The 12,513-nt window shown below is 28.5% G+C and overlaps 2 protein-coding genes across 2 annotated transcripts; both read left to right on the forward strand.

Moving 5' to 3' along the window:
- Window positions 1-8,083: 8,083 nt before the first annotated feature.
- Window positions 8,084-9,266, forward strand: KVR01_004177 (uncharacterized protein; the record flags this gene model as incomplete). Its single annotated transcript, XM_044784928.1, has 3 exons — window positions 8,084-8,720; window positions 8,875-9,054; window positions 9,133-9,266. The coding sequence occupies 3 exons, from the start codon at window positions 8,084-8,086 to the stop codon at window positions 9,264-9,266; spliced, it is 951 nt and encodes a 316-aa protein (XP_044646341.1).
- A 1,554-nt stretch (window positions 9,267-10,820) lies between these two features.
- On the forward strand, window positions 10,821-11,583 carry KVR01_004225 (uncharacterized protein; the record flags this gene model as incomplete). The annotated part of the gene is made up of 3 exons (XM_044794120.1): window positions 10,821-11,274; window positions 11,334-11,493; window positions 11,556-11,583. The coding sequence occupies 3 exons, from the start codon at window positions 10,821-10,823 to the stop codon at window positions 11,581-11,583; spliced, it is 642 nt and encodes a 213-aa protein (XP_044646389.1).
- Window positions 11,584-12,513: the final 930 nt, after the last annotated feature.

Raw genomic sequence — 12,513 nt, forward strand, 5'->3', positions numbered from 1 at the left:
AAAATAATTCTTTATTATTTAATATAAATAATATTTCTACTTTAAGGTTAAAGTTTTATAACTACTTAATTATCTATAATTAATATTTATATACCTTATAACTATTTATTATAAATTTAAGGAACTTATTATTAACTTTAACTTTTATTATTATATATAAAGCTTAATTAAATAGTTTTATTAATACTCTTTTATTCTTTATTAACTTTTAATAAATAAGGAGATAAAAGTATATTTACTATAATATTTATTATTCTAAAATATAGTAAATACTTAATTAGTATTAATTAAAAATTTAAAATTAAAATAAGTTTTAAATTTATTTTAATTTTATTTATAGTTTTATAAAAGTTTAATTAATAATATTAATAATAATAAAGTAATCTATAAAAATATAAACTAAATAAACTTAAGTAAAGTTAATTATTATTTAAAATTTTCTTACTAACTAAATAAAGTAGGTAATTTTAAACTTAATAAGTTAATACTTTTATTCTATAATATTAATTATTTTATTTAAATAGTTAATTAAGTAAATTTAAATATAAAGAATTAATAACTTACTATTTTAAGTTCTATTATTATATAACTAAAAGCTATCTTAAAAGTCTATTTCTTTAAAGGTATTTAATTAAATAAATAACTATTAATTTAGATTATAATAGAATAATATATTAAAGCTAATTAGTATTATAATTAAGTTAGTAAATATAATAAATTCCTCCTTAATAAAATTAAAATCTACCTTTATAATATATTATCTTTAAGTATTCCTTTTAAATAACCTCTCTTTTATATATATATAGGCTATTATAATAGTTTTTAATACTCGAAAGGGTTAACTTATTAATTATACTATAAAATAAGGTATTAAAGGTATTTAATAAACCTAATAAACCTTTTAAATTATTAAAATATTTCTAAGAATTTAAATTATTAGAGGGTTTAAATTTAATTAATAATGTTATATAGTCTTAAACTATTTATTTAAAACCCTAATAGGTTAATAAATGAATAGCTTAGGAATAATTTTTAGCTAATAGTAAAATTCCTTCTTTATAAAAAGTTTAAATACTTTTTAAGATATTTAAAGTATTTAATAATAATATTTAAAAGATAATTATATTATTAATAAAAGTTATAATAAAGAAGTTAAATAACTATAGTAAATAATTTATATATTATTATATATAAATTAAAGAGTTATAAAATCCTATAATTATAATATTAAATCTTTTTAATTATAATAGTTTATTATTATAAATTTATTATAATATAATAGGTGTATTAGGAACTAATAGAAGAAGAGGCTTATATTTATAATAGATAGATATCTCTTTCTTTAAATCTTTTAAATTACTTTAAACTATAGTGGAAGGGGTAGGTATTTAAAATAGTTACCTTATTAAAAGTATATAGATTTATTATTATTTATTTTTTTAATTATTAATTATTTATTAAATTATAAATATAAGTAAATTAAATAATATAATATTTTATATTTATTCTATCCTTTTTTATTATAAAGTCTAATTATAACTTTATTTATTAACTTTTAGTCTTTTTATTAAAGTAATATAATTATTTATTAATTTTTAGTTTTACTAATTATTAATTAGTAGGATCTTTATCTATAAGTATTTAGAAATCTTTATTAATTTTAAATTCTTAAGATATATTAAAACTCTTAAATAAAGACTTTTATATCTATTATAAATAATAAAAGTTATTATAAATATAGATTTATTATTAAGTTTAATTTCTAATAGTTTTTAATTTTAAAGATTTTAATCTTACCTTTAAAAGTAAGGTAGTCCTAAAGTTCTAATTTATTTAAAGATAATAATAGATCTAATATATAGCTTAAAGCCTTTAATAAAAGATTATTAAGTAAAAAAGGATTATAATATTTTAGTAAATTAATTAAGTTAGTTAAGTTAAAAGAAGTTAATAAGTTTAAAGGGTTAGTATTATTCTTATAAATATTTATAGCTAAGAGAGTTATAAAACTATTTTTTTATAAATAATAATAGATAAACTTAAAAGAGTATAGCTCTAGCGTTTCTAATATTTAATTATATAAGATTTAAATTAAGAATTAAAACTAATTTATAATAAGTATATTAAGAGAATTATAACCTATTAAATAGTTAATCTAACCTTTCTATTAGAGCTAGAATAAAAGTAATATTTTTCCTATATTAATACTTTAATAGGTATAATATAATAAAATATTAAAAATAACTATATTAAATATAAATTTTATTATATATCTTTAATTTATAGCCTTAATAAAGATAGTAGCCTCTACTATAATGCCTTTAAGGTTACTAAAAGCTATATATTTAGTAAAGTTAAAAATATCTACCTTATTAAAAACTATAAATTTCTAACTAATAAAAAAGCCTACCTTTAACTTCTTTAAAACCTATATATTAATATAAATAGTAATAACTATAAGTTAACTATTTTTTAATACTTAATAATAAATATTAAATTCCACCTATCCTAGGGTCTAAGTACTCTCTATATTATAAATTATTATAATAGCTTTTAGTTAATTTTTATTTAAAGAATAAAGTTTAATATAGATTTAAATATAGTGTATTATAAGATATCTATATTATAATAAGTAGTAAAATAGGTTTATTTATAATACCTTTAGTTTAAATATAAATATAGATATATTTACTCTTTTAATTAGTAATATTTAAAGTAAAAAGTGGATTAAAAAGTAATTTAATTTAAACTTTATTTTAGTTTTTTATTTAATAAACTATAGATATATAAGCTATAAAGTAGTAGTAATAATCCTTTTAAAGGGTGATTAATTCCTATATTTATAGTAGGTTAAGCTAAGAGTATAGTATATATATTTATTTATATAGAGCTTAATATCTATTATAATAAACTTTAAAATATTTAATTAAAAGTATAAAGGTTTATAAGTTTAATAAGAAAGTAATTATATTTTATAATATTAATATTATTATTTAACTTTAAAGTCTTTATATTAATAATTAGTATTTTATTAAAGTTTATAACTTTATTATTATTCTATACCTTTAGGTTTTTATTAATTAAATAGTATTTATTATATTTTAACTCCTTTTATAATTAAAATTATATTAAAAGTTTTTATTATTTATATTAAAGTATTATTTTATATAATATAGTATATTATTATATTTATTTTATTAGTTAAAATAATATATATATTAAAGTAATTAATATTAATCTACTTTTTAATTATTAATTAATATAATTTATTTATTTATAATATTAATAAGTATTTTAAACTAAGGGTATAAAGTAAAACTTTATTATTAAAGTATTTATCTTATATTATATAATTTTTAGTATTACTTTAAAGTTAAGTTTTAATAAACTTTATTTAAAATAAAGTTATTAGGTTTAATAGTTAAAGTTAATAGCTGAATTAAGTATTTATTAGATATTTATACCTTTAGTTAGTAAATAGTTTTATTTATTAATAAGGAGAGTAGATTTTAAAATAAATAGATATAGATAGAGAGGGTAGTTTAAATAGCGTTCTATCCTTTAATAGTTAATAATTATATACCTTTATATTAAGTTAATAATAGATAGACTTTTATTTAATTCTTTTCTAAAAGTATTATATTTCTTACTTATTATAAAGTTTTATCTCTAATTATTAAAAATTATAGCCTACTTTAAAGTAATTAAAATATAAAATAATTAAAACTTTATTTATTTTATTTTAAATATTATAAAAATAAAGGAATTTAATTACTCTATTAAAAGATAAACCTCTTAACTTATTAAATATACTTTTAAATATTATAATTATTATATATATTTACCTATAAATAATATTATTAATTAAAAGATTTTAATAATATCTTAAAGAATCTAAAAGTTATTTAATAAATAGCTCTTCTAAAAATCCTATCTATCTAAATAGCTTATAATAAACCTTTACTATTTATTATTAAATAATATAGTCTAGAACTATAAGTAAATAATTCTAAAGAGATTAATAAGTAAATTCTAGTAGAGCTATCTACTCTATTAATTATTATTAATAATATAAATATTATATTTATTAATAAATCTTTAGGGTCTTTTTATATTATAACTTTATTATTTATATAAAAGATAATTAAAAAGTTTTTAAAGTTATTCTAATCCTTATATAGTTTAAAGTAATTAAAAGGGTATCCTTTATTCTCTATTTATATAAAAGTTAGAGATTTTATATAAAAGTCTATTATTATTTGAAAATTAAAAATATTAAAATTTATTAATTATATATTCTTAAGTTTTAATTTAAATTATTTAATTTAATATTATAAATATAGTTATTAATATTAAATATTAATTTAATAGAGTTAAATAATACTTATTTATTAGCTACTTTTATTATATAAGTATTTTATTAATATAAATAATATCCTCTTACCTATAGAGCCTATTTATCTTAAAATAGAGGTTTAGATAGCTTAATAGTAGCTATATATATATAATAGAGAGTATAAGAGTTTATAATTAATCTACTTAATATATATATAAAAGTATTCTTTTAAGTTAATTTATTAATTTAAAGGTAATATATAAAACTATTCCTTTATTTTTAAAAGTAAAGATATTTATTAATTATTTTATATAAAGAGTTAATAAATATTACCTCTCTTTAATTTAAATTATAAAAATAAAGTAATTAAGTTTTAATATTCCCTTTAAATCTAATTACTCCTCTATTAGATTAATAAAATAGATCTTTTAGATTCCTTGGGAGACTATTAGTTCCTAAAATAATTAAAGGTCTTTACTAAGCCTCTATATTATTTAAATTTTAAAACCTTCTTTTATATAGTTATAAATTATAATATAACTTTATTAAAGTTATATATATTATAAGTTAAAAGATTAAATTTAATAAAGTTATTAAATTTAAAATATTACTTTATTAAAATATTTTAATTTATAAATACTATTATAATATTAAATTTCTATTTAAACTTATTATAATAAAAATAAACTATTATAATTATACTTTATTTAATAAAATATTCTATTATTTAAAATTATTAATAATAATTAAAAATAAAAATAATAATATACTTTATATATTTTTATTAATTTATTATTACTTTCCTTTAATTTTAAAGTACCTTTATAAATTTTCTAAAAGATTTATTATTTTAAACTTAATTTAATAAAATAACTTTAATCTTTTATTAATAATTTAATAGTTTATAATTAAAAGTTATTACCTTAAATTATAAAAGAGTTATAAATTATTTAATATTATTTATATAATTTTATTAATAAATAAAGTTATAAATTAAAATAAAAAGTTTTTATCTTCTTTACTTATTTTAACTTAAAATAAACTTAATTTTTATTAAATAGTCTAATTAATATAGAAAATATTTATATATTTCTAATAAAGTAAAAGTTATAAAACTTTAATAAAAAATAAAAGAAATTATAAATTAAAAGAGAATTTACTCCTTATTATATTATTATAATAGGTTTATAAAGTTATAATAATATAAATATCTTTTAATTAAATAAATCTATTATTATAATAAATTTAATTATTTATTATTTTAAAGTAGTCTATTAACTACTAATAAGAGTAGTTTAATTTATATAAATAACTATATAATAATAGCTAATTTTATTAATTTAATCCCTAAAGTAAAGTAAAATAATAAATATATAATTAAAATATATAATTATAGCTATTATATATTAAAAATATAAAATTAATAGTTTATAAATTCCTAATAAATATATAAAGAAAGGTTATATAAGTAACTATCTAGTAAATTTATAGTAAATTTATTATATTATAGTAAATTTATTATAAATTTATAGTAAAATTATTATTTTCTAATAAATTTATTATAAATTTATAAATTTATAGTAAATTTATTATATATTAAAAGTTAATAATAATTAAAAATAAATAATATTAATTAAATTAAAAGTTAATAAATTATAAATATATTTAATAATATAATAATAATTAAAAGTTTTAATTATTTTAAAAATTATATTTAATATCTTTATTTAACTTTTAAATTATATTTTATAAAGGTTTTAAAATATATATTTTATAACTTATTCTCTATTTTATATAATTTATTAATAATTAAATTTTATCTTTTATATTAAAATATATTAAAATATTACTTAAAATATAATGGATTTTAATATTTTTAATTATAATTAATAAAGTATTTAACTTATTTAATAAATTTAAATTTTAAATATTAAAATTTTATATCTCTTTAATTAATAATTAAAATTAAAATTTAAATTAATAAATATATAAAAAAACTTAATTAATAAATTTAAAACTTTTTAAAATTAAAATATCTTATTTTAATTAAAAATATTAAATTTTAATACCTTTATAAAATAATATTTAAAAATTAAACTTTAAATACTTAACTAATAAACTATTAAAGTTTCCTATTAAAAACTATTATTTTTTAAATTCATATTATTATAATACCTTTTATAATAATTTAACTATATCTTTATAATAATTACTTTCTTTAATATTTAATTTTCTATTTAATAAACTATTTACTTTACTTTATAATAATAAATATATAAAATTATTAATTAAAAATTCTTTTAATACTTTAAAACCTTATTCTCTTTTATTTATTTAAAATTAATTAAAAATTATATAATACTATATAAATATAAATAAACTTAATTTATATTTTATTATTATATTTAAATATAAAAATATAAATAATCTTTTATTTCTTTTTAATAATTTAAATACCTACTTTACTATAATATAAAAGTAAGTATAATAAAGATTATATAACTTTATATTATATAACTTTTACTCTCCTCCCTTTAATTTTAAAAGTAATACTATACTAATATAAATAATATAAAAATACCCTTTTAAAATTTAAATTCTATATCTATTAAATAAAATCTATTTAAAAAAACTTTAAAAAGTATACTAATTATAATTAATAAGTATATTAACTATATAAAGTTAATATATATATTAATAAAAACATTAATTTAATAATAAAATATATATAAATCTTCTCTTAAAGTAATTATAATTTATAATAAAATAAAAAGTATATATTAAAACTTAATATAAACTAATATAAATAGAAAATTCTACTTATAAATAAAATCTACTACTAAATTAAAAATAAAGGCCTTATTAAAATTATATCCTTACTAGAATATAACCTATTTAATTACCACACTATACTAACTTTCCTCCGTGATCACACCCTAACTGTTGATTGAGTTAAACACTGTTGTCCCCGCAATTTCTTCGTATTCAATAGAATAGTCGACTTTTTACTCATTGAATATTTCACTGGGGAGATGATCAGCTTCACCCTGGCCCATCTTTACTACAACTTGGAGTGTCTATGATTGTCATATACCTGTTGTGTCCAGGTTCCAGCCTTGAGATTTGGGTAGCATTGGGGTCGACTAGGGTTGGAATTGGGCCGCATGCTTTCACATCCTCCCGTTCGGTTCGGTAGGTGGTGTGGAATTAGGATTCTGATGACCAGGCGGAGTGCACTAGTATCCGACCATAAGTGTTAGCAACACCAAAACTGCTCAACTTTCAGCATTAATCACATAACATCCATAAAGTGTGTGGTAAGATTTATTATTAACGTCCTACTGAGAATTGAATAAGGATTCCTTTGGTGTTTTTCTCTTGTCGAAAATCCTATTTCTCGTTAACTTGTAGGCTGCGTAACTCGTTGGTGAAGAATCTCACCTTAGCTGTGGCCGGATACTTTTGCAGAGGGCCTGATGACCCGACAGCTGAACCACCATGGGGTAGTGATGGTGGCATTTGAATTGCAGCTAAGAAGAAAAGGGCTAGAGACAGCGACTGGCCACAGCGCAACTTCCGCATGCCGATCCACCGGCCTGGTAAGAGCTAAGGTCAACAGCATTGCATCCCTCGTCTCCTCACCACTTCTTGACTACCTCAAGAGACGCTCGCTGTAGCGTAATTCTGAGGCTTGCAACCTGAACCTTGATGTGACCGCTTCCAGCCAGCCAATCTAGGTTAGCGAACATGGCTCCAGGGCCCTCCTTCTGGACAGTCTTGACACACTTTTTCCCGCCCAAGCCTCGATTCACCGAGAAAGATGTGCCGGACCTGACCGGCAAGGTCTGCGTGGTGACAGGGTCCAACACGGGCATCGGCAAAGATGTGGCTCGATTCTTGTACATGAAGAATGCCAAGGTCTACGTGGCATGCCGTTCAGAGGAGAAGGCCCTCAAGGCCATCGAATCCGTCAGGACGGAACCGGCCTGCGCGAGGTCTACGGGAGAACTGGTCTTCCTGCCGCTCGACCTAGCTGATCTACCGAGTACGAAAGCCGCGGCCGAGAACCTCATTGCAAAGGAGGAAAAGATCCACCTCTTGTTCAACAACGCGGGAGTCATGGTAGGTACCGGGGAGCCGATACCAAGAACGAACCAGGGGTACGAGCTGAGCCTGGGTGTCAACTGCTTGGCACCCTTCCTCTTCACGCAGCTGCTCACGCCCACGCTGGCGGCCACCGCCAAAACTGAGCCGCCCAACACGGTTCGCGTCGTTTGGGTGTCCTCTTTCGGGCTGAATCTCTCCGCATCCGAGGACGTGGGCGTCTCTCTGGTCAACCTGGACTACCACCGGCCACAGCCCAACACTGAGCGGTACGGACTCGGTAAGGCCGGGATTTGGGCCCTGGCTGTGGATTACACTCTCGCTCAGACGGCAGTATGTATAGCTGCTCTCACTCTTAAATCGCTTGCGCTTTAGGATTCGGCAATAGATATCGCTGCGGATAATTACACAAGCAAGTGAATACCATAGAATAGTCGTCAGCGTGCCCATCGACCCTGGTAATCTGCGGACCGAGCTACCCCGAGACCAGAGCATCGTGATCAAGATCATGGTGGCGGTGCTCTGCTACCCGGTCGTCAACGGCGCTTACACGGAGCTGTTTGCCGCGTTCTCGCCGGATGTTACAGTGGACTCAGACTGGTCTCAGGAGTGGGGTGCGTACTTTCCCCCATGATCTATACCTTACACTTGTCTGGTTCAATGTCTCGCTCCGAATTCTGACTATCACGTAGTAATCCCGTGGGGTCGATTCCGCGCGCTTCGGCCAGATCTGCTCAATGCAACAAAGTCTGCGGCTGAGGGTGGGACAGGTGGGGTCCGAAAGTTCTGGGACTGGTGTGAGGAGCAGGTAAAGGCATATTTGTAGCTAAGGGTCGCGTGTTCGTAGTACGGTGAAAATCAAGAAAGGCCGCCATTTACCCAAAGTTCTTCCTGTTTTCATGCACGATCTTCCCCTTGTCGTCGTTCTAGACACCGAGGCGCATGTCGGGGTTCTTGGCCGGGTAGAAGACGAGGTGCACCAGTGAGCCCAGAGGCATAAGATGCTTGGTGCACTCGATGAGGCCGATGTCGTCGGGCATGTGCTCCTTGAAGTCTTCCAGGACCGTGGAGGGCAATGGCCCAGCCCTGTGCTCTCGTATCAGCGGATTTTTCGTGTTCGAAAATTTCGGAGGCGACGCTGTTTTCGCGTAAAAATTGTGCTAGAGTCACACCGCTCAGATCGGGTCCTACGGTAAAGACGTGTGGGTAGGTCTCGGAAGCCATGATATAGGCCAGGTGCAAGAGTGCGTGTAAGTAGTTCTCATGTCGGATGAGAAACTACAAGCATCGTCGTCACCGAGAGGAAAATACGCGCTATATCTATTTGGTTGCTCTTGACAGGAGCGCTACAGCCCTGAAGATAGGTGTTCTATTGCCTCCTTTGACCTCATTTTAGCAGACATTTTCCATCTGACCTGCAGCTTCGTGCACTGCGAAATGTACCAAGATGCCAGGCAATAAGCTGTCACGGGAGGTCGCTCCAGAGGTGCCAGTGCATGTGGAGTTCACGGCCCACCTGTGGAGTTACAGCTCTTCTCGGCAATGATCAGCGCCACCCCAGAATCATCATGGCTCGACGCATTTTGTAGCCCCAACCCTACCACGCTCCAACAGCCCTGGAGGTCGTGACGAGAACCTCGGTTGATATCACGAGCACCCGTGGACATGACTCCCGGAGATTACATCCACTTCGGACCACTTTATCGTCACAAGAACGAATTAGCCATGCAGATCAGGGCCCAGTGGTTCGAAATGCTTTTGCGCCGCTAATCTAGGACATCTTGCCAACGCGGCTGAACCGTCTTAATTGAACGGAGTATCGTGAGCCGGGACTGGGACCAGATCCTACCTTGAGGCGGCAATTGTTAGAAGAGCCCAGTCAATGATTGCTCAGCAGTCTCAAGGGTTCAATTGATTATAAGTGAGAGATAACAGTTTGTTGCTGGTGCATGGACGGGCATCTTTCTATTGGCTATACACCACACCACCACGATACTGTCGTGGCGCTATTAGGAATGGGCTTCCGGAGCTGAAAGCTGAGGACGTGGATGTGGCTGCCCATCCTCACATGTACGGCACACTCTCGCCAGGCAGCTGCGGCTCGAGTATAATACAAAACGCAGGCAAGAAGCTCACATGCGTGTTCAATAATGAGTTAATAATTTCAGAACCTCACGATATTATCGCCCCGCGAGTACAGGTAGATTTATCAAAGCCTTGTCCACCAAGGGATCTGATGGCACAGGGACCCACAACCCCTTTGGAAGATTTGGAGAGGCAATTCGACTCTTTCCGGTCATCCACACTGCAACTAGCGCTTTTGGATCCCAGCGGGAACGCACAAGAAGCCGCCCGAACAGCACCACCGCTTCGTAAAACCATGGTCCAAATGTGTCTCGGCAGGGTCAAGGACAACATTGGGCCACTTCGCGACCTAATACTCTCATTTGGAGTCTCGGTGATCTACAGCGTCGTCTACTGGATATTCATCTACTTTGTGCTCATTCGTGGCAAGATACAAATCGGATCCGTCCTGTTCGACGCGTCAAAAACCAATTTGCTGGTATCAATATTCTCGCAGTTTGCAGCCATTTTGTTCGACATGGTAATCCGAGACCTCTTTGGATGCCTGAGGATGAGCTTTGCCAGCAGGCGTCGCGGCTTTTCCCTGGTGAACTTTCTTGGAATGGGAGCCTCGTCCTCGTGGCTGTCGGCATTGGAGTTTACAATTGTGAAATGGGCCAGGGATAAATGGCGCGGTCTGTTCAACCTCTGGTGCGAGTTGCGGCTTGCGATTCCAATTATGGGGCTTGCATTTGGTTCTGTACTGAAGTGTAAATTGGCATCCCTGGCCCTATCCAGGTTTTGAGATGCAACTGACAAGTCATTGTAGTCCAGGCTGATTTTCTGTACTACTTTGTCCCGGGCGATACCAAGATCTCGGTATTCGCTGGGCTTGTACCAATCGATCTCCGGACGCTCATTACTATTCCAGCCTCCGATTTGTCGATGTACTTTGCGATATGGACTGCAAGCCTGCTTTCCAATACAAGGTATGCAGTCGATATACCTTTTGATGCATGCAACGAAAATTGCAGATCCTTGATCCTTCCAGGTGGGATCGAGATGGCAAGACAATTTAACTCGTCATTGAACTACACGATATTCGACGATGGGTTATTGAACAATTCTTCAACAATTCGTATTGACAATGCGCCCGGACTCATTCTCAAGTTTGAACCCTTGGAAGATGATTTTCTATTCGATCCCGAAATCCCCTCTGGTGATTGTGTCTTTTCAGGGGAGATGATCAACGACACCCTCCAATTTTGTGTCAAGCAGGCCGATCGTTCCTTAGCAGTCGGTATGTGTATCCAAGATTTCCACCACAATAGGAGAGTACTATTCTGAGAAACCACTCGATGTGCAGGCTGGGCGGGGTGTCCCCAAGACCTTCTCGACACAAAGCAGTGCATCAGTAACAGGACCTGGGTCTCCGGCTCGCTCAGGTGGTCCACGAATTTGACTGCGTATAAGCAATTCACAACCACCTCATATGATCGGCAGAACTCTTCCATCATAGACGTGCAGATGACAAGCGAGCCGGAACAGGTTCTACTAAACGCGACCGAGTATCTCGCCATTATAAAACGAGTATTGATACCCAGAACTTCTGAAAGCGAAGTGGACAATACCAATATCAACGCGCTTAATTACTTCTTGACGTGGGCCCTTCGGACGTACCGCTATTCTTTCCCGGACGACAGGAACACACTCATTGCAAGTTTACACAATTTCCTCGCAGTTCCGCTGCAATTCACTGTCACGGCGGTCCAGTTTTCCAATTACACCGCGAGTAAGTTGGGCCTGGGTTCGTTTCCGATGCCGAATGACACGGTCACTATTGCAACAAGTGGCCGGTCCAGTTCACGGCTGTTCATACAACCTTGGGCCGGGTGGCTCTTTATTGCGGGTAACCTCGCGCTGCTGCTCTTCGTGTTTGGAGGAATTGTGTTCATGCTGCTTCAAGAAACTAGACTTCCACGGACAACAGGTGTGGAAGAGCTTGATTT

The sequence above is a fragment of the Diaporthe batatas genome (genome assembly GCF_019321695.1).
Source record: "Diaporthe batatas strain CRI 302-4 chromosome Unknown Contig00004, whole genome shotgun sequence".
Lineage (NCBI taxonomy): Eukaryota > Fungi > Ascomycota > Sordariomycetes > Diaporthales > Diaporthaceae > Diaporthe > Diaporthe batatas.